The sequence below is a fragment of the Paramisgurnus dabryanus genome, chromosome 14 (assembly GCF_030506205.2).
Source record: "Paramisgurnus dabryanus chromosome 14, PD_genome_1.1, whole genome shotgun sequence".
Taxonomy (NCBI): Eukaryota; Metazoa; Chordata; class Actinopteri; order Cypriniformes; family Cobitidae; genus Paramisgurnus; species Paramisgurnus dabryanus.
Window position 1 is genome coordinate 34726770 of NC_133350.1, and position 24398 is coordinate 34751167.

Genomic DNA, 24398 nt, shown 5'->3' on the forward strand with positions numbered 1-24398 from the left:
TAACTTGGGGGCATTTAATCCCTTGGGAGGGGGGGCTCCCAATAAGTTATACCTTATTGCAACTGATTCCCAGTGGCGTGTTTACCTACCACGCAAACCACGCAATTGCGTAGGGCCTCGCGGGCTTGGGGGGACCCCTACTGGCCACAAGGTGTGTGAAAGTATGTTGCGTTTATTCGGACCCAAATCTAAGGCACGGAGCGAGCGAGAGATGTGCAAGTATGCACGCAGAATAATATATGCGCGCATCCTCTCGAGGGCACATATAATATGGGAAGCCGAACTCATCAAAAGAAGGACGAAACTGCGCCACTTGAGTGATCTGCGCTGCGCGAACCAATTATATGCGCGGCTATGGCGTTTAATCAGACCCAAAAGTCGCGCGCACAAAAACGCAGATGAGCGAACTCTACGGGACAGCACACCTCTGCACAGCATGCACAAATGCAGCCACACAAGTGCTGGAATGAGCGCTCGCTCGACTCTCTCTGTGCTCTCGTAACTGCACAACATTCACTCGATGATCAAGTTTACTTTAAAGACTTTGGGCTTCACACTTGTGATTGGTGGTTTGGTTTGATCGGTGACACGCATCTTTCCACACTCGTTCAGGTATAAACATGATAAAGACACCACAGAGGGGTTTAAATAATGTCTAAAATAAATAAATCATATTCTGTATCTCATCATTGTCATTAAAATCTCATCTTTAGTGTATGTCTAGTAGTCTATATGCTTTTTGTATCTCACAGTAAGTTTGTTTTTACCATATGAACATGAGAGTTATGTGATTCCCATCCATAAATTCAAGCAATAACCAACTTACAATTTTCTTTGCTGGTGTTTGTTAGTTCAGTTTTTTAGATCAGTCTAAATCATAATCTAATGCTTCCTCTTTTTCCTCATTTAGTTTTTTTAGTAAGATGTCAGACACTGAAGTTGCAGTATTAATTACATTGTTTTAAATACATCCTATAATACATTTGCAAGCAAAAGAAATATCTGAGAGGGGCGCGAAACATTTTTTTTAAACCAAGAATTTTTGTCATGCCAAACTGTAACAATTTAGTGTTATTTTAAGCAGTGTAAAACAAAATAAACCCGGTTTATATATATCTCACTTAATTCTATATACTGAATATTATTGTTGTGCAATTCAATTGAAAAACCTTGGGCAATGCTGGGGCATTGGGGGCCTTGGATCTTGGACTTTGCATAGGGCCCCCGAAATGGTAAACACACCACTGCTGATTCCCAGCTCCTTTTTATTTATATTATTTATTTATTACAGCTACACTTCAAGACAGGGTGTGTTAATTTGATAATTTTTGGTGTTATGCTATTTAACATGATATTTTGTTTTTATTTTGTGTTATAATAAAACACAAGTTGTATTAAATGTAATTTAATGATTTAATCCAGTTATCTCTCACCTAATCTAAGGCGGATGGCTTCAGCATGCAAATGAAAAACATAAGGCGCAGTGGAATTTTGCGACAAAAGTGACGTTTCCTTGATTGATGTTTCAGCCTTGCAAGGTTTTTAACATTCGTTTCTTAAATGCAACTCACATGATCTAGTTAGGCCACTGTCACTATTATCATCATGGGAAAAGCAGACACAAAAGCGAACTGTGAAGATAAATCAGACTTTATTAATGAAACTGAATCAGGAATGCCATCCAGGCTGAGGCTCCATCTTCTGCAAAAACGAAGTGACTGAAATAAGTTGTAGCACTGAATTATCTGAAAATAAAAAGCTCATCCCTTTAAATGGTAAGTAAAATGTTTGTGACCTTGCTTTTTTGTTATGGGAGGCGTTAATGTGCAAAAAATATAATTAAGATTATTATAATGCTACAGTACACAGCAGTCTTATATAAAAAAGAAAAGAAACAGTAATGAGCAGTAGGCTACTTTTTAGAACAATGAAACAAATGTTGGAAAAGTGATATATTTGATTGTTTTTTATGAACTGTGTCTCCGCTCATCATAGAGATTTTTCTTTCGGAATTGGTGGTGCTTCTGGTTTGTTACTCTCTGTGCTGTCTGTGGTCCTGGATGGCTTTTTGATCTCTCTGCTGCACGTCTGACTCCACACCTGCTCTTTCGATTCTTCCATCTTCTGACTGGACTCCCCCAATAGCAAACTGGACTGCATGTCTCTCTGCCATGCTGCAGTTGTTAGCCGTGAACAGTAGCCATTATGTTTATTAGTAAAGTCTAATTAATATTTGCATGAAGTTCGCTGTGATGATGATAGTGACAGCGATATTACTAAGCTCGTGTGAGTTGCTTTTAAGAAACAAACTGAATTGAAGGAAACGGAGGCGTCATGTCCCGTTGCTACAGTTGCTGTACCACTGCTGACCCGGCCGGTCTCCAAGGCTTGGCTCCACAGTGAAAAACTACTGATGCGCACCTGTTGCCCTTTAATACACACCCAGTGGGGTATTGCCAGCAAATGCTGCATGCCAACACTTATTGGCTTTTTTCCGTAACAGGGACAATTTACTGTGACCTCTCTTGGTGTTAAACACAAGGTTGTACTTATTCTTGAGAAGTGGAACAAAAACAGGTTCGATGTTAAAAAAAATCTACTTGTACTCAGAAAAATTAAACTACATTTATGTTTGACACAACATCCCAATTTTTTTCTTTCTTAAATTGGATTATGTAATATGGTTACACTTTATTTTGATAGTCCACTTTAGACATTCTGCTAACTATAAATAACTTTGCAACTACATTTCAACTTACTTTCATTAATTTGAAACTATATGTCAACGAACTGTCATTAGAGCATAGACAGTAAGGTTTGGGGTTAGGTAAGAGGTTTGGGGTAGTGGAATAAGTTGACATGCACCTGCAAAGATACTTATAGACAGTTGAATGTCTGTTAAGATATAATCACAATAACGTGCTAGTAGATATTAAGCAGACAGTTTACTAATTCTCTAAAGATGTAGTTGATAAGTAGTTGCAAAGTTACTTATAATTAGTAAAATGTCTAAAGTGGACTATCCAAATAAAGTGTTACCTGTAATATAATTTTAAAGTGACACTTTGTAGTTTTTCAACCTTCATAATATATTTTCAAGACCCTTGTGATGGTACATCGACTTAAAATAGGTTAAATGACATGTCCACCATAGACTGACGGCATCTGTATTGCTTTTACTCATCTTTTTAAACTTGGGGTTTCGGCAGTAACCCGGCACATAAAAAGAACTACAAAAATCTGCTTTACGGCATACGTCACTTCCTCCACTTACTCAAATTCGGACGTGAGAGTGCAACTATCTATTTCCCTGATGTTTTTGTCATGGCTGAAGCAGCAACTAAGAATAAGAAACCCAAGGTTTTGTCGAAGGAGACCAGAAAGTGAAACGGGAGAGTGACAGAAGAAAAGCAAGGACGAGGATCAGTATTGGGTCAGCGTTCGCTTTTTGGCGTGAACTAAAGGAGGAGGAGGAGTTTCTGACCGATGCTGACTTGGCCGTCATGGTTTTGGACTAGTAAGTAATGTTATAGTGCTTGCATATATGTCCTGTCTGTTTGTTTGAACGTGAATTTTGCTGAAGGCTACTGTTGAGAGTGTAGAGAGTGACTGGTAGTGTCACGGACCTATGACACAGTGACCCGGGTTCGATTCCTATTTCAGGCAATATTTTTTTTATATTAACTTTAACCAAGCGACCACCATTACAACTGGCTTGTAAACGTGAGCTATGCGATCTCTATGCGATCTCTTGGCAATAAAGCCATGAAATTATATTCATATGACATGCTGGAAGGCACAAGCAGACTTTTTGGTTTTATTTTTCCCCCCTCCCTCTTTTTACTTTTAATTACAAGAAATACATTTAGTAATTCTCCAAATTTGCTTGGATTTATACTGCATAGGATTAGCTTTGTTACATTAGATTAAGCTAAAGTCCATTAGCTACACAAGTACAGATGCAGAAATATAGGCTATAATACATATTGCATATTTGTATAATTGTAGTTTGTGTTGATAACAATAGCGTTTTAATAAGTTCAATTCACACACATACTATATTTGAGATTTTGTTGTTGTTTTTATAACTAAAAACCACTGTGAAAGTCTGCTTAGGGCACCCATATAGCCACCCTGAGCAGGGCTTTAAGTGGGCCAAAAGAGGTGCCGGTACTCTATTTTTTTTGTTTTTTTTTTGCTGAATCGACTTCTACATTGAAGGGGGTTTATATTCAGCAGTCAACAGACGACATTGTAAAAAACGTATAAATCCTTTTATAATTTTGTGGATTTGCTTGAGCTAGAAAGAGCTACTGAACATAAATAAAATATGCAAAAGGATTTTGAAAAAATACCCTTAGAAAGAGCTACTGTAGAAAGAGCTATTATTGAACATAAATAAAATGTGCAAAAGGTAGATATGTGAGTAAAAATTTCAGCATGGTTAAATGCTAAAACTAGTTGTTCAGAAAGAAAGAGCTTAAAAAAAATTTAAAATGACACCAAGACCATGATCTATGGGTTCAAGAATAACAAAATACTGGCCATTTAAAACTAGAAAGTTATGACTTTATTTTGTCCCATTGTTTTCCATTTTGCGGGTGGTAAAACTACTTTGCGTGTCGTTCAAATTCATTGAAATCTCGTTCACTTGTAGTTTAGCAATTAAACTAAATGTCTATTACAATTTCAAGAATGTTTTTACCCTGCACATCACCTGAGAAAATCCAATATTGCGTCGAGGGGAACCAAATTGACAGCCGCGGCAGTGGAGATTATCACGTACAGTACCTACAAAAGGGTATTGGATAAAGCTTTGCGTCTGACCTGCAGTAATATCATTCTGGCTTGGTGGGATGTCAGGCAGCGAGTCCTCTGATTCTGACCTTGTTCTTTTACTACTCAGAGTCTAAAACAAGGAGGGCATATTAAGTGTTCATTGTATTTTAATTTTAACCGAGCAGGTTGCACATTTCACACACAAACACACACCTCCCCAGACCTGACTGACAGCAGCAAAAGCGGCGCATGCGCTTTTAATTTGTAAACTCAAGGGTGTATGGGTAATGTAGTCTCTGCTCTCGGTGGGACGAATTAGGAAGCGTACATTGTCAGCGCAGCCAGAGGATTAAATTAAACAGATGTGCAAATGAGCGTTCCGGTACGCCAAAAGCACGTTCTGGGCGCACAGATAGGTGGTGGTACCCTCAAGAGCTATATTTGGAAGTGGCGGTACTGAGTACCGGCGCCTTCCGGCCCACTTAAAGCACTGACCCTGAGTGTGTTCAATCAAGACATGAAAGATCAGATTTTTGTGTAATTATTTTTAGACAGAATAGATCAGTTGCACCAACAAGGATTAGGGCTAAATCTGGTTTAAATCCAATCTTATTTATTTATATTTTATTCTGTTGCACCAAACTTTAAACCTGTTTAAAAATAATCAGGGTAACATTTAAACTGTCATTTTGATCCAGGTTTAAATTGTACAGTAAACCTAGATTATCTTTTATCCTGTTGCTCCATTACTTTAAAGAGATACTCCATCATTCTGTCGTATTAAACTATGTAATTACCTTAACTAAGAACAGATTGATACATACCTCTATCATTTTAGTGCGTGCGCTTAAGCACTGTGGCGTAATAAAGAATATTTTGAATGATTGTGTTTGACAAGTGTTGCTTTTTTAAATGCACGTTGTGACTCAGACTCGTAATGATTTTAGATTGATAAGGACTTCCTACTGATCAAAGACCCATAGTACACGCATAAGCTGCGCATAAAAACACACAATCAGAGTCTTGTGATTCAGAATTAATTTCAGATAGGTCTTTTTAATGGGAAACACAATGCATCATCACAGCTCTAAAAAACCAGGGGCCTCATTTATAAAACTGTACGTAGGATCCTTACTAAAAGTCTAAGTTACGCACAAAAGCCAAAAATGGCAAACCCCCCAAAATATTAAGACTTTAAATAAAGCACTGTTCCCTTTATAAATCACACATCACCTGCAAGTGTGCGCACATAAATCATCCTCAGATCCCACCATGCAAAGCCCATTCTTCAATTAAGTTTGTTTTTTATAAATCACAACCTTTGTCTGGGAATTGGCATACGCACGTTTTGACCCCCGTTTTGTGCGTACGCACGCTTTATAAATGAGACCCCAGACCCTCTGCTTTCAAAAAAAACAAAAAACTTTTCATACTACTTCTACTTTTTCTCTTTAATCACCTCTCAAATATTTGTAGGTTTCTGTAAAAATACCAAAATTTGAGCAAAAAGGTGAGATAATTGCATGAAGCACTTTTGATAGAGATCAGATTCAGAGCGATGATCAAAACATACACAGGTTTTATAAGTTGGGTAAGAGCACCACCTTCTGGATAGTATGGGAAATACGGAGTGCCGGAAAAACTCCTCATTGGCAGATAAGCGTTTTCTCAGGGAAGCGTTAACATCAGCGAGGACAGGTACTGGTACTCATATACTGCTCTTCCCCTCTGTCGTGGATGCTCCAGTCAGGAGCTGAAGAGCAGTGAATGAACATCTTGTTCATTATGTCACAATATATGTGCTTTGCGATATTTCCTGCCACATTACTCCATTAATCAATACATTAGATTGTTTTAATAGATCATCATGTTTTTATTTGAATCAGCCCTTTAGATTACCGATGTATGTAGGTACTGATTTATATAAAATTACAATCTTTAAACTGTTTATTTCCTTTTTGAATGATAACGTCAACATTGTTGCTATTTAATTACACCAGCAAATTCATCATGGCGGACAAAATAGGTTTTAATACAGCTTAAAGTTTTAATCTAAGATTTGTTTATCAGTGTTTACATTTAAGTGGTGCAACACAACTTGAATTAAAATTAAACTGAGATCAACAGACCCTAGATTAGCTCTAAACTCTGCTTAATTTAATCCTTGTTGGTGCAAACCACCCATTATGTTTGTTGTCAATATCATTGACTTAGATGAAGATCAGATCACATTTAAAGGCTAATTCACACTGGTCAGACAACTACCAACTCCAACAGACACCAACAAATACCAACAGACACCAACAGACACCCACTGTCTGTTGGAGTCTGTTGGAGTCTGTCTGACCAGTGTGAACTGGCCTTTACAGAATTCATTCAGAAAACCATGAAATTCAAAAAGGTTCACATACTTTGCCTTGCCACTGCATGTCGGCCTATACACTATGAACTATAATTTAATATGTGGCCCAATAAAATATTTTTCTATAGCTTATTGAGAAGGTTTACTTATATTTGCAGTTTTATTTGATGCCACTAATGGTGCAGGCAATACACATATCCTTTAAATAAAACAAGACATTATCATGAATGCCTTTAACAATATACTCACAGTTGTCTTTTCTAAGCAGTGCAATAGGTGGTGGTGTTGACTCTCCAGTAGAGATGTTGTCTTATTCCGATGCAGTTCCTCTCCTTCTGATCCCTGCCATACACACACAAATGCATGCATGAATGCATACAGGCTACACTTTACTCTTTAATCCCTCACAGATCCCTCCAAATGCATGCTGTATGTAATGTATGCTTTATCCCATTTAGGAAAAATCATGCATGAAGCCCAGTTTTCAGTTTGTTTACTCAAATAAACTGGTTCATCAATACCACTTGAAATCCAGACACTGCATGAGTATTGATGCAGACGGTACACACTGAAACTCTTTTATTTGATGTATCAAATGCCTAAACTCAATGAATGTATAATTTAGTCTATGACGTTTAATGGTGGTTTGGTGTTATGTATGTTCTGTATTTAGTACATGGGTCAGTGACATAACATGCATATTTTTGTGTTAAAGGGCATTTTTTACTATAAAAAGATTACTTGATACATCCAAGACACAGTCCACTTTATTCTACAACACCTTCTTATTTTAAATACATTTTCAGTATTATTTCAGTATTATGTTTGCTTTGGCATCTCACACTTGTAAAATATCATTTGGGTCAACTTTCCATACAAATTTGCAGTTTAAGACAACTGTTAAAATGGTCTTTAAATTATTTACAAAATTCAAATTAAGATATGTTTGCATTATTTTATGTTGAAAACCTTTCCTGTAAACAAATTCCACAAATATCAGTAGCTGATGGGATGTTAGGATAATTGAAAAACTTTTTGCTAACAATTTGGATATTTCTCAAATGTCCAGGTAGTATAACCAACCACAATCATGGTCCTTTTAATAAAAAGTATACAAGTGTAAACAGTAAACATCACATAATATCCTTTCCAATAATGTAAAAAAAACTAAGTAACAGGTAGGCTGGTACACTTTGTGTGTCAGGTTCACAACCAATTTAAAACTAGAAAAAACCATACCAGAAAAAAACATACCAGCTTTCATAAAAGGTGCAACTGCTCTGATTTTCACAAAGAAATAAAAGACATTAAGGTAAATCATTTTGATAAACTAATCATTAAGCTTATAATTTAGGTTTTAATTAATGCAAGCTAAGGTTTTAGCTAAGGTCTATAATTGTTACTATATATTTTTAAATTATTAATCTTAAATGTATAGTTCTCAAAAGTTAGTTGTACACTTTAAAAAGTTGTTTTACACTTTTAAACTTTGTTACACTTTAAAAAATGCTGGGTTGTTTTTAACCCAGGGCTGGGTCACTATTGGACAGAACACACTGCCGGGTTAAAATGACCCAACTGCTGGGTTGTTTTAACCCAATTGCTGGGTTATTGTCAAGCATCCATGTTGAAACAACCCAGCAGTTGGGTCATTTTTACCCGGCAGTGTGTTCTGTCCAATAGTGACCCAGCCCTGGGTTAAAAACAACCCAGCATTTTTTAGAGTGTAGGATTATAATTTTAAATTCATCTATCAAATAAACAACAATCAGCATGACACAGCACTCTTAGAAGGGAAATGTTGTCCCAGAAACCACACATCTCTGTGATTATTAGAACAAACCCATTTTTTAAAACAACTTTTGTTTTGACACATAATGTGTAAAAGCATAACACATACACACAAAAATGTGTAAAAAATTAACACATCCTGACCACCTTTTTTAAAGGGGGTATATAAATATTGTGGTAAGTCACTAAAATGTACTGAAATATTGTTCAATTAGCAAAATCTTTTAAACACATTGTTTCTGACCCTTTCTGACAAATATTCATTAATCGTTTTTTTTTATATTAACACATGTTCAGGAGCTTGTTTTTTCATTGACCCTTAATTGCGAGGAGTACACTCTGTACGAATTTATGAGTGAGAATAACAAGTAACTCTAGAAACTAATCCAAGACTGTACCACAACCGTACAACAGCTTTTCACATGGTTTCTCAAGGTCTTGCATTTTATTCTGTTTGACATTCACTTCCCACGCAGCTTTGAGAAATAATGATGACATGCCTGTAATTCAAAGTGCCAAACCAATGACAGCTCCATCACACTCCTTTGTTCAAAAAATTCCCCACTAAATGAAGCCGAATTATGCAAAGACAGAACAGAATATGAATGTCCTTGCTTTACAACTAACATGTTTTCATCTCCGTAGCGGTATGACACGCACAAATGCCGCTGATGGTTTAGATGGACGTCTGCCATCCCAAATCGTTTTGCGCGTCTCGTTCCTGCATTCCCCGCCACTCGACAGATACCGCAAGCTCGCCATCAAGGTCTGCTGGGTTGAGCTGAGTATTTTTTTAATGAATGCAAATGAATGTTAATTAGAGGTATTATTTTCAGATCTTCCATTTAATCGGGTGCAACATTCGTAGAAAGAAAACGGGAGGGGCAGGTCAGCGAGAGAAGCTCTCCACATGTAGACAGTCAAGGTCCCTTTTAAAGTCATCAGAACTTCTAATTAGGATGGAATGAGAGTAAGTTTAATCTGGCCTGATTTCATTAGCGTACGACTCGACTCACCCTTGATGGGAACATCAACAGTGAAAAATAAAAAATGGTGTCAAAGGCACTGGGATTTGACAGAGTAAATCTGGCCACTGCAGGTTAAAGAGTTGGACAAGATAGTGTCTAAGAAGTGCACGAGCTGTGTGTACTGTAGTGTGTAAGCGTTTGCTCTAATATATTCATGTATTGATACCTATTACACTGCTGGGTTGTTTCAACCCATAGCTGTGTAAAATTGGGAGAAATTTGAACGCATGGGACAGCCTAATATTTTCTTAAAAAACATGTATTTACTGTAATGATTTTCATTTGTTTACAATCAAAGCACCATTGATTTTTTTGTTTTAACATTATAATCGCTAACATGCAGGCTTGTGGAAAAATACATTGTCTATTATCATTTGTCATAACTAATTTATAAATGACTCAGCATCATCTGTATTAAAGAGAAAATAATCACTTGATCTGATGTTTAAAGTGGGCAAAATAGCTTTGACAGCCGACTTCCTGGAGTTTCACAAGTACTGAACAACTCTCTCACTCTCTGGTTCTCTCTCACCAATGTGTATAAATGCAATAAAGAGAGAAAGAAGGCAATGGACCAAAGCACTGTGAGGCAAGGGAGGAGGGACCCAAAATGTTTCTAAACTTAAAACACTTTTTTGCAATGTTTTACCACTTACAAAAATATTGAAAGAATATATTTTTATGTAATTTATAATACACATGATTTTTAATTAGGACTTTTATTTTCTATGAAATCCTGGATTATACAGTAATAAAAGTCCTCACTGTGACTGATGGTAGGAGGGCTGTCAATCAATTACATTTTTAATTATGTGGTATGCTCATTAATTATTGAAATCAATCCGAATTAATCACATATCATCACATCAGAATTTTTAGAAAAATGTGCCCACGTTTCATTACACTAGTGTAGAAGACAAATAAATCATTCACTAGACACTACAAAAATGGCCTTAGAAGTTAATATAATTTCACTGGTCTACAGTCTTCAGAAATCCTTTTTGCAGTCAAGTTTGTAGGTAGGCTTGGAGTCTTTCACACAGGACACATTATTTCATTTGTGATATTTTTCATTGTTTTAGTATATCTTCTTAAGGGTTAAATATCCTGTGGTCAGAATGACAGAATTGTACTGAAAGTACCACATTTTTAGAGATCTAATTCAAGATTTACACATTTGTATTGTACTGTAAACCAGATAAAATATGAACATGATGAATAGGACATGTGGTTTTGCATGGCTAAATAACATACTGTATATCTATTATCACTTAGGGTGTACTCACTTTTATTGTCAGCTATGTTAAGGTATTTGCAGAGGACAGTTAATATACACTGCTATACAAGTAGCACATTGACTACTCTAAGATATATCTAAATTTAATTCTATAGTAAAGATATAATAATGTTGCTGAAATGTGAGGGGTGTACTCACTTTTGTGAGATAATGTACATGTGCAGACACATGTCCATACATTTAGTCATTAGCAATGCTTTTATCCAAAGCGAGGAATAACAACAATTTTTTTAAAATGTTGCATTATATCTAAAAAATTTTTAGCACTCAACCTTGTTAAGTAAAGATGCTTAAGACCCCTGCGCTATGTGATATACATGTTGTTTCTCTATGTTTACTTTAACTTTCTTAGTGAACATTGTTTTTTCATCTTACAACCTGCTGGCATCATTACATCCTTATTATCCATCACCTTGTGCCAACATCCACAAAATGAATTGTATTACATTTAAATATTTTTATTTGATTATTTATTTAACATATTTATTGCTTTGTTTCCTTGTCTCTTGTTCCCCCATAAGTGCATTCTGAACTCTCAGTATTGTTGTAATGTCATGGTTTGGAAAGCAGGCACGTCAACATACAGTGTGCCCAATGTAGTGATTGCCATTTTCTGTATTAGACCCTCACTGTAGCATTATTGACACTGTTTTTATAGTTTAGTTAGAGCGTCATTGACACCAAAGACTTTTAATTCTCTTTGAATTCTTTTTGGCTAGTCAGTGTAAAGAGGTAAACAAAAGTTAGGTGCGTTTGATCTTTTGATTGTTTAATGTATTTGCTTGCCACATGCATATCCCTTTCCTGTATGTTGATTCTCACTGTAAACATTGCAAATATTATATATACTTTCTTTACATTTTCACTCTATTGCACTAATCTTACTACTTTGTGTAAACAATGGAAATTTGCATTATACCATTGTTTTGTGATTTGGTTTGCATCGTACATATTTTTTTAACACAGTCTCACCCCATGGCGTCAATATTTGACGACACTTGACCATGCGTCAATATGTTGACGCGGAGGGTATACCTTTCGCGTCATTTTTTGACGAACTGGGGACTTCAATACTATTATGTCTGTTGCATTCTCTTTCCTATTTTCTTACCATTTTCGCGTCGGTTTAGGGTTAGATTACGCAAAATTAAACCTGGCGTTGGGGTTAGAGTTAGGTACGGGAAATTAAACAGTTGTCACCTGGCGTTGGGGTTAGAGTTAGGTTTGGGTAGGGATGTCATTATGTAAATCTAACCCTAAACCGACGCGAAAATGGTAAGAAAATAGGAAAGAGAATGCAACGGACATAATAGTATTGAAGTCCCCAGTTCGTCAAAAAATGACGCGAAAGGTATACCCTCCGTGTCAACATATTGACGAATGGTCAAGTGTCGTCAAATATTGACGCCATGGGGTGAGACTGGGTTGATTTTTTATAGACCTGTTATGAGACAGTTCACACGATTACCCATTGGTAATAACTTTGAATCGCACCTTGTTGGTGCAACTAAGCTGATGTCTAGGCTTTGACAACTACACCACAACACCCCACCCCAAAAACCTCACAACTTTATCTTCACAAGAATAACACTAGTTTTGACATCAATGCACCTTGATGTATGCACAGATTTGCAGCATTGTTAAAAGACCCACTTTGGAGAAATACATTGTGATATGATTAATTTACTTGATATTCATAGTGAAACTGTAAGAGGAAAACCTCAAGAAATGGTCTCAATATATTTTACCTGTCTTGTCATATATTAGTGCAGCACTGGATGGAAACAGGTTGTTCGGGGGAAGAATTTTTTCTTAGAAAGTCTCACTTACCGTCAGATCCAACAGCTGGTTGAGAAGTCCGTTGCGTTTGCTCTGCAGGTAGGCGTTGGAGCTGCCCATCTTAGCTATTCTTATCCGGGCCAAACGGGCTTTCTGTGTGGGCAGAGAGGGACCAGAATCAGATGGCTGGTGCGTAGTGTAATGAATTATCTACCAGGATCCAATCAGTTATCCCATTCATCCATGCCAAGCCAGAGAAACATCGGGAAGGTGGTAAGAGTTGGGGGCTCTTTTGGGTGGAATTATTTTTTACATTGTTCAATTAAAGATCTTGTGTACATGATTCGGAGATAGACGGACCTTCAGAAATCTATAAAGGAATTGTGAGAAAAATTGTATGAAATGATTTTGATAACAAAAGTCCTTTAAATATAATATTTCTTCTTCAATTTATTTATTTTACCCTTGACTGAAATTGCATAATTAAAGCATATGAAAATTAAGTGCAAAATGAAAAAAAAGTATAATTATGTAAAAAGTGTGCAAAAGAATAAAAAATTTTAACAGTAACAGACCAAAGGCCTCATTTATAAAACTTTAGGATCCTTACTAAAAGTCTAGGTACGCCAAAAAAAATCAGATTTATAAAACCATGCGTATGCACATCAGCAAGTAATGTTCCTTTTATAAATAACAGATCACCTGAAAGTGTGCGTATGTGAATCTGCCTCATATCCCGCCCTGTACACGCCCATTTTTAGCCATAAATAGTCGATTCAAATCACCTCATGAATGCTGCCCACATTTTAATAAAGCTGGCATCCAATTGTTCATTCATAAGCTAAATGCGCCCGGACAATAAACACAAGTCACTGGCGTAATCCTCCAGAATTGCAATCACGTAGCATTACACACGGTGGTAACCGCAGCATTTATATATTTTTACAGCAATTACATCGTACAGCTTGTCAAAATTATAGCATAAATGAGAGGTATCACTAAAATAAAATAAATATGTGTTTTCTGCTCCTTCAGTACATGCGGCTGATGCGAGCTCTTCTCCAGCAGCACGAGCATTCTCCTCTGCTCTACAAAGAGCAGTCATATAAAAATGAATAATTTTAATTTAAAAACATAAATAGTAATTTCCTTTGACCTAACAGACTTGCACTTGAGACTAAATATTTATTTTAGTGTTATTGGCATACAAATGTTTCTTCATGTCGATTTTGTTATAATTAGGACTATTTTAACAATAACATAGGCGAAATAACTGTCCGGGAGCTTAATGGCTGTATTTCCAGACTTTGACATTTGATGATAAAAATACACAGTAAGTAAGGAAAATATTTGGTTATGTACACTGTGTTCTGCAGTTATCTAATGTTGGGGTATTTTATGCTATCCTGTATTCCATACAGTCAGGCCATCTCACGCACCTGTAGTGTACATTGTAATGGTAAGACAGCGCTGATTAAATATTTAAAATGAATTGTGAATTAATATTGGATTTTACAAGATGTTTATGAAACCATTATCACTCAGTACAAGCGCAAATAACACTGCTAGATTTCGTCGTCATAAAAACGTGGATCTTATATATGATATAGACGCTTTCAGCAGTAACAACATATAAAAGGGCTTTCGTGGAACAAATGTAACGTCCGGTAAACTCTGCTAAGAATCAATAACAACAAAGTCCTTTTAGAGTTGTTTATTTCTGATAACAAGCAAAATAAACAAGTAGATTACCATAGTTCATATTTCATAGCTAAACCGTATAAAAAACGTCACTGAGCTAACGTTGTGTTAAAGCTAAAGTTACTTTTAAAAGTAATGCATTACAATATTAAGTTACTTCCAAATAAAAGTAATTGCGTTACTTAGTTACTTTTCATGGAAAGTAATGCTTATGTTACTTTTTGGTTACTTGTGCTTTACTTTTTCTTGGCCGAGGCTTTATCTCTTTCAGGCCTTGCAGGTATTTTTTATAATTGAAAAGTTCTGCATTCAGAAATTGCATATTTCATCGCTACGTTTAGTTTAATTTAGTACATTTTTTTTTTCAAATTAATTAAACTAAAAAAGTAACTTGCATTAATTTTAAAAAAAGTAACTCAAATATTAATGTGTACATTTAAAAAGTAATGCATTACTTTACTCGTTACTTCAGAAAAGTAATATTATTACGTAATGCACATTACTTGTAACGCGTTACCACCAACACTGGTGGTGATCCATGATCACCGGTTCCTTCCCTCTTTAGGAAACCAAAACATTTGTTTTTTGTGATGAGGTATTTGTTTCAGAGTTCATTTTAGCCACTAGTCTGACCATTAAACAAACAAAATACGGAAGTAATGTTCCGACCAGACGCATAACTGCGACAATGCACGTGCGTCCGATAAAACTGATAAAAAAAGGAATATATTTGCAATCAAGCAGAAAGTAGGAGCACAGTTGCAGAACCACTGTATACAGGCTTAGGGCAACATGATGTTGAGTAAATATTGACAGAATAAAAATTTTTGGGTGAACTATCCATTTAAAATAACTTGGAGTGTGCTTGGTTAAAAGAATTGTCATGTACAGCTGAACTGTTTCCTTAATGTAATACACCTGATTCCACCATTCACTGTAAAGATATATATTACACATACAAAAAATTGTATGTTGTATCTATAGGGGAACAACCAGTGCAATATAGCACTTCTCTACCCTTTTAAAAATAATGGTGCTTCTCGATGCCATAGAAGAACCTTTTTTGTCTAAATGGTTTTTAAAGCACCTTTAACATCTGAAGAACCTTTCTGTTTCACAAATGTTTTTTTTGTGGTGGAAAAAGGTTATTCAGATTAAAGTTATGTAAGAAAAGGTTCTTCAAAGAATCTTTGACTAAATGGTTCTTTGAGGAACCAAAAATGGTTCTTCTATGGCATCGCTGTGAAGAACCTTTAAAGCACCTTTACTATGTTTAAAAGTGTAAGTGGTGCTATAGCATGACTGAAGCACCACTTACATAGGTTTACATAGGTGATATACTGTAGCACTTAACAGTGTTCCCCTATGATAACACTCCAGTGAACCACTTTTAGTACTATTAAGTGTATATTAGATTGTAGGTTTCTTTAGTCATTTCATTTTAGGATAAATACTAATTCTACTCATATGGTGCTTGTGCCATAATTTGTAGTTAGTGAATGCATTTGTCTTGGCTTCGTCATTGGCATGGCTTTTTGTGTACAGCAAAGAAGATCTAACCAGCATTATGTGAAGATCTAACCACTGTTATGTGACACATTTCACATAGCAGTATGTGGACAGGATCAGCTGGGAACAGAAATGAAAAGAGAATGAGGTGAGGTGGCTAAAACAGATGGGAAACAGAGGATCTCAGAAATGGCTGATATCAGTCCTAATTGCTTTTGTCCTATTCAAGGTGAGTATCAATTCTTAAGAGCCTATCACCTACTTGTTGGCAGATGCTCCCTAGTGACATATGAAGAACACAGCTGAATGGAGAAGGCTTAATTTTAACATAAGCCATTTGGTGCGAAAAACGGTTTGTTTTTCTGAAGACGCGGGGCGATGATGCTTTCCAACATAATGGTGTTTAGACATATTGAGGATTTTCCCTACGTTCGCCCTCCCCGCTGGCAAAGACAGAGTTGAAGTTTAATTAAGTAATGAACTTACAAAACAACATACGGCGTTCAAAGTCGCAAAAGATTTCAAAGAGCTAACAACTCTCCAAATCCACAAATGTCACGACTGTAACAGCTAAACCAATTGTGCTAATGGAATAAACAGTTTAAAATAGAAGCCCATTGCTCACAGGTGAAGCCATGTGTCATATAAAGCTCTAGAGACCAGCGCTGGATGTCTTTGCTTATGAAAATAGCCATGGGGAGGTAATGGAATAGAGTCCCCGCACTAATCTAAGCTCAATTCACTAAATGACTCTTCACGAACCATTATTCAAGAGCCGAGGCAGAGCATCTGCTATTTGCTCGGAGCTGCGTGCACTTTCAATTATTCACAATTTCAAAAGTTCAAAACAGCAGAGATCAAAAGTGTAAAATTGCAGAAATGATAGACAACCTGGAAATTGTTTTCAGTTATTTTTTCCATGGCCATAGGTACCTAAATGTATTGATGAAAGCAAAATGAGCAGAAAATATATTTTGATGTTTTGACAAGTAATAATATATGCCTGTTGAGCCGAGTCCTGACAACAAAAGACATAGGGAAACGCTCATCTTGCACAAAAAGGAACCAAAATATTTATGCGCTTTATGACAGCCTTCCCATTTCTAAATTTCTCTCTTGCAGACTCTGCTAATGGCAAATTCTTCCTCCCCGGCATGGTCCTGCTATATCCATCATTATGTTTTTAAAGCGTCACATAAAATTCACTTTAAACGTAGCTTTCGCACATCCACAGTACGTCTCAGCTGTCAGACGCTTCAAAAACTAGATGTCCTCTCGGCTTCCAAGATTGCTCTGGTCAGGTGGTCCTCCAAATCAGTGTCTTCTGACTTTAAATGAAGTGCCCCTTGACATACTCTGTGTCCTTCCTTGTCGTTTCACGCTTGACGTGTTTACAGCTCCCTGATTTCGGCCCATGCGAGGCAGCACTCAACTTTGCTCCCACATTACTGTCATGACCCCGGCTGCCCATTTAGGGCAGCCTCCAAAACAGGGTGGAGCAACAGTATGCATTCTGCCTCTCTGTCGGTCCAGTAAATTGGCTCTGTGATTTGGGCAGGGGGTAAAAGAATAGAAAGCCAATTGCCGTGTCCCTGCACACCAATGGTGAACTGCATCCAAATTCGACTTACAATGAGGTCAGCTTTCTGGATCAGCGGTCAATTTTAAATGATATTTTATGGGCAGTGAGCGTATGCGCGCTGTTTATGTGCGCCGAACGCCTTGCGTTTTTTGCCGCCGGTCGCATTACGCATTTTTTTAGGAGCACTGAGAGCAGAAAGCACCCAACTTCATTTGCATCTAAAATATTGTCCAATTGAATGAGGGGAGAGGCAGGCCTTACGTCATGGTGAGGGAAGTTTACAGTTGCTTTGAAGAACCGGACTCCACTCGCTCACTCTCTCCTGCGTGTTTGTGCACCTCTTACCCTCAAACAAGGTCAGAGCAAGTTCCCTCTTTTTAAAGTTTCTGCTAACATGACAGTAAACAGCAAAAGAGCGCTCACGCTTCAATATTTGATTGACAAGACAGCTGACTCTTTGGTTGCCTAGCAATATAAAAAGCTGCGTCAAGCCTTCCGTTTCCAAGCGTTTAAAACGCGTTTGGTGTGTTTAGCCCCTGAGAAAGCAAAAAAGCAAGCAGATCTCATCCTCATGGAATAAGACACCTGCATTGATATTGCTGAGATTTGTTTGGGTGTAAGAGAGATACAGAGGCAAGATGAAGCCCGACTAATTGTAATGTTCAGCCTGGAGCAGGCCAGTATTAGACTGAAATGAAGACAAATGAGAGACGGACAGAAGTGCAAAGGCTTATCCTGGTAATATCCACTCCCTTTAATCAGTGTATTGAGGCTTTGGGTGTTTTGAATGATGAGGCCTGCAGGAACGAGAGCAGGATTGGTCTGGTGGGAGGAGGATGATGAGAAGATCATTACTGATCACATCCAAACTGTAGAGAAATCGCCCAAAAGCACTCAATGGGGAGCAACAGGTTAGGGGAGTAAAGTGATAACGATTATCACTGGAATCTTGCTCACCTGAAGGTTAGAACTGTTGACATGGAGCATCATATGAAGAAGTCAGACAGTAATAGCAGGTGCCGTAGAATTTTCATTGATAAAGCAAAGAACAAACAGAAACCAATAGTAAACTTCAACACAATAGTAACGACTTCATGAACTTCTTTTCTAACAAAATTTCGGCTATTAGGGAAAACATCGTAGCTACCCAGGCAGCCACCACTCTACCCATTAGTTCACTTAACACTAGACTACCATACGAACATCTTGATTCATTTAAACCTACTACAATAGATGAGCTCTCTAAACTAGTCACATCATCCAAATCATCGTCCTGTATATTAGACCACGTTCCCACAAAACTACTTAAAGAAGTATTCCCTGTAGTGTCAACCCCGGTTCTAAATATCTTTAACTCATCGCTAGAAATAGGATACGTTCCAACAGCTTTCAAACTAGCAGTTATTAAACCGCTGATTAAAAAACCACAGCTTGACCAAGGAGAACTTAATAACTTTAGACCAATCTCAAATCTCCCTTTTCTTTCGAAAATATTAGAAAAGGTAGTGGCAAGCCAGTTACGCACATTCTTGACAAATAATAGTACATATGAAAAGTTCCAATCAGGATTCAGGCCCCACCATAGCACAGAGACAGCGTTGCTTAGAGTTACAAATGACCTCCTATTAACATCCGATCGTGGTGAAATCTCAATTCTTATATTACTAGACCTTAGTGCAGCCTTTGACACAATAGATCACAGAATCTTACTCAATAGACTAGAAAACTATGTTGGTATCAGCGGTCAGGCGCTAGCCTGGTTTAGGTCATATCTAACCAATCGCTATCACTTTGTTTATGTAAATGAGGAAGAGTCATATCACTCCCTGGTTAAATACGGTGTACCGCAGGGATCAGATTTAGGTCCTATCCTGTTCTCGTTATACATGTTACCCCTAGGAGACATTATCAGGAAACATAACATAAGTTTTCACTGCTATGCGGATGATACCCAGCTTTACATCTCCTCGCATCCCAGCGAAACACACACGTTTTCTAAGCTAAAAGACTGCATTAGCGATGTTAGTGACTGGATGGCACATAACTTTCTTAAGCTCAACTCCAATAAGACAGAGGTACTTATTATTGAACCAAATCGCTACAAACATAATATGTCAGATTACAAATTGCACATTGATGGCTGTACTGTGGTGCCATCTTCAACGGTTAGGAACTTAGGTGTGATGTTCGACAGCAACTTATCCTTTGATAGTCATATCGCCAACGTCTGCCGCACAGCATTCTTCCATCTTAGAAATATCTCAAAAATACGCCATATACTGTCTACATCTGACGCAGAGAAGCTTATTCATGCTTTTATGACCTCTAGAATAGACTATTGTAACTCGCTACTCGGGGGATGCCATTCAAATCAGGTCAATAAGCTTCAGCTAGTTCAAAACGCTTCTGCAAGGGTACTTACTCGATCTAAGAAGTATGACCACATAAGCCCAATTCTGGCATCTTTACACTGGCTACCAGTTAAATATCGCATCCAATTTAAAATATCACTAATCACCTACAAAGCTTTAAATGGCTTAGCACCCTCATATCTTAGAGAATTACTATCAGAATACAATCCATCACGCACACTACGGTCGCAAAATTCTGGCCTATTGATTATCCCTAGACTATCAAAAGTGTCTAAAAGTGGAAGATCCTTTTCCTACTTAGCCCCTAAGCTCTGGAATGATTTACCAACCGATGTCCGAGAATCAGACACAGTCGATCATTTTAAATCTAGAATTAAAACTTTTCTCTTCAACAAAGCATTCGCATAATTTGTCTAGTAAAGGTTCTTAACTCGCAATAGTTATTTTCACGGAACAAAGCACTCACGGTCATAACACAGACCAACCAAATAAATAAATAAAAACCTTTTCTGCATGAACACTTAAAATTAATTGCATTAAATAGTTTGCCACCGTTTGCCACTGAACCTGCATTAACGACGACAGTGGGGCTTCCGGCCTTAGTCAAACGGTTTGGCACGTATGGTTGGGTTGCGATTTTGGTGCTTTCGTGTGTCTTGTGAATAGTATGCCATACAGACCCGTTTGCCACTGAACCTGCATTAACGACGACAGTGGGGCCTCCAGCCTTAGTCAAACGGGTTGGCACGTATGGTCGGGTTGTGATTTTGACGCTATCGTAAGTCTTATGAATAGTATGCCATACAGACCCGTTTGCCACTGAACCTGCATTAACGACGACAGTGGGGCCTCCAGCCTTAGTCAAACGGGTTGGTATGTATGGTCGGGTTGCGTTTTTCGCGCTTTCGTGTGTCTTGTGAATAGTATGCCATACAGACCCGTTTGCCACTGAACCTGCATTAACGACGACAGTGGGGCTTCCGGCCTTAGTCAAACGGGTTAGCATGTATGGTCGGGTTGGGTTGTTTTTGGCGTTTTCTCCTGGTCCTGTAAATGGTATACAATATAGACCCGTTTGCCACTGAACCTCCATTAACGACGACAGTGGGGCTTTAGGCCTTAGTCAAACGGGTCGTCAGGTTTCATTTTCTCTTAAAGATCGGAAGGTGACCCTTATTTACCATATATACCCTCGCATTGGGTCCCCAATTTGCTAAATCCTCAACTGTGGATAACATAATTATGCCGCAATATGTAGTCTGTCTGAAACTAAGCTGAGTTAAACCACATCACTGTGTGACACTTCAATACATATGAACGGCCGCTACGCTAATACGATTTTGTTTTTCTCTCCCTGTCTCGTCCTCGACCCGAGGACAACAAGACAAACAGACCCAGTCCCGGTAGATGTGAAAGTCGGCACACATCTGACCTACTGGCCGTCCTTCAACGTTATGCCCAGCTGATGCCTGACCAACGATCACCGGCAGAACCGCTTAATCTCCGCTAAATCTCCATATCCGTTCTCCCAAGGGTTTTTCCCTCCTAGGACTTATTTTTCCTCGGATAAAAGCCCGGGGGTTTTTTTTCTCCTAGGGGGTTTTTCACCCCGGGGAGGCAGCCTTTTTGGGCTTTACCTAGCTTCCTCTTCTATACGTTGCTTTAGTAATACGTGCACTTATAATATTGAGTCATAGCCGCAGCAAATTTAACTGCTCATGCTATCATGTATTTTGTTGTGCAATCTGTCGTTTTTCTGTGCTTTTCACTGCTTTTACTTATGTAAAGCTGCTTTGAAACAATTGACTTTTGTGAAAAGCGCTATATAAATAAAATTGAATTGAAAAATTTAATTGAATATCTGAAACTATTATAACACACACAAAAGGATCAACCTCATCATGTTAATAAGCTAAATTTTATCTCATCTTGATGTCTTTATAAAAAGCAACTAATTTCAATTATTTTCCAATGCACACGTTTTAACTTAAACACGTACAAACACTGAAAAAAATAAAGATTTCACTTAGTGAATGTTGAAAGTCAAGGGCCCAACCAAAGCAGACACTGATCACCATAATGGTGGTTTATTGAAATGTCAAAAGTTTTAATATTAATGGAGGGTGCAAACGTGATTTTTATTCTTAACAGTGTTTTAATAGCTGCTTGCTATCTGGGATACTGAGACACGTTGTACTTTACATCCAACTGTAACTACAGCGGCAGTGGCCTAGTGGTTCATGTAGGTTGTCTACAAACCGGAAGGTTGGTGGTTCAATCCCCGGCTCCACCGGACCAAGTGTCGAGGTGTCCTTGAGCAAGACACCTAACCCCAGCTGCTCCCGACGAGCTGGCTGGCGCCTTGCATGGCTGACACCGCCGTCGGTGTATGAATGTGGGAGTGAATGGGTGAATGTGAGGCTAATTGTAAAGCGCTTTGGATGGCCATAGGTCTATTAAAAGCGCTATATAAATGCAGTCCATTTACCATTTTACAAGAGGATGTAACTGACAGAACTAGCAGGTCTGGTGTTTCCCATATAAACTCCTGCAGTGTACATTTAACACTGGTGATTTTGCTGTGTAATATCATCTAAGTGAGCAAAACCTTTAAGTCACAAACCTTTAACTTGCCTTTTAAAAAGGATAAAGCAATAATTTCAATACACATAAAAAATTAATCATCCATGATACCTGATTTACATTACAATAACCTAACTTCTACATTAGTATCTCAGAAATTTTTTACAGAGTGCATTTCATGGTTCATGTGTGAATCATTGAAGCATCATTACAGTTCTTTTGATTTTAGTATTGTCTTGTTACTGCTTATTACACGGCTCTCTGGAATGCTTGATTCTGATTGGTCAGTTGAGACATTTGCAGGTTCGTTCTTTTCAAATAATAACCGCTCCAAAATAATAACGCATAGCCGGACTACTTGTACGAGTAAAATCGCTCCGCGCCAATAAAGATCAATAAAGATTACTGTCTGTTTGGCGCCATCTTGTGACAAACACTCGACAACCACGACAAGACACAGACAGCTTACTGAGACTGAACTTGACAAAATAGAGCATGACAGCTACGAAGCCAACACACAAAAAAATACAGAATGGGCATTAAAACTTCTCAAAGACTGGCTAAAAGAGAAAAAATGGAGACAGACAAGTATGAAGCAGAGGATCTTAATAAGGTATTACGATCATTTTATGCATCGGTGCAAAGTTTCGCGGAAGGATAAAAATGTTAATTTAAAACAAATATGCCAATAAAATGTTTCCAATTCATATTCATGTCCAGTTTTTTTCTTATGTGGCAAGTAGCCGTGTAATAAGCGGGATAATGTAGAGGCAGCCGGTAGTTATTGGGAAATAAGCCCCTTCAGTGTGATACAAGACCCTCCGCTTCGCGTCGGGTCCTGATCACACTGTCGGGGCTTATTTCCCAATAACTACCGGCTGCCTCTACATTATCCCTTACATATCAACACTTTTAACATCACTAGTCGTGACGGTTATTAAAAGTAAAGCGCCCCTCTCATGCTTGTATTTGTTTAAGGTCTCTGTTGGCGGAGTCTCTTACAGCTTTTAAAATCTACCATTCTGAAAAAAATTATCTCCCTCTTTTAATGTGTCCACAAGCTTCACTTTAATGTGCATGTCCATGAGCTAACCGTAGTAACCAGTTTCAAAATAATTATTTGCACCATCCAGACACTATTTGAATAAAATGAAGATAACAGGTAGTGAAATTATAAATATGCAGAAGTTTACATAGACTGGATCAGCATCATACAAAACAAACTCCAAAAGCTTATGCTTACATGCTTGAATTTGGTGTATCCAAATATATGACATTTTTTGTAATTTATTTTTTTTCCTGTTGGAGCAGACAGTGAACAAGAAGCTAATATTTTTTGATTGGGTGTTTAGCATTGCACTGGCCATTGAAAACTCACTAATATGTCCATTTATATGTTATTTCATAGTTTAAAATGAGTTAGTATAGTTTCAATATGAGAACAATATATGTAAAATAAAGAAAGAACAGTGGTGGTGTAGTAGTAGTGTCCTTGTCATCCACTCAAGACATGAACAAATACCCAAGATCAGCAAACTAAGTTTACTATCTCAGCATTTTAATGATGTTATTAAATGACTTTGAAACAAAAACTCGAAAATGAAAGTTTTGAGCA

The 24398-nt window shown here is 37.5% G+C and overlaps 1 protein-coding gene across 1 annotated transcript in view; it reads right to left on the reverse strand.

Annotated features, from left to right (window-relative positions):
• LOC135758142 (A-type voltage-gated potassium channel KCND3-like) overlaps nucleotides 1–24398 on the reverse strand; it is a 316405-nt gene that overhangs the window by 34671 nt on the left and 257336 nt on the right. The window contains exons 4-5 of the mRNA XM_065273005.2: nucleotides 13088–13189; nucleotides 7391–7483 (exon numbers count right to left, since the gene is read on the reverse strand). Coding sequence (XP_065129077.1) covers nucleotides 7391–7483; nucleotides 13088–13189 — 195 coding nt within the window. The remainder of the gene's footprint in view (nucleotides 1–7390; nucleotides 7484–13087; nucleotides 13190–24398) is intronic.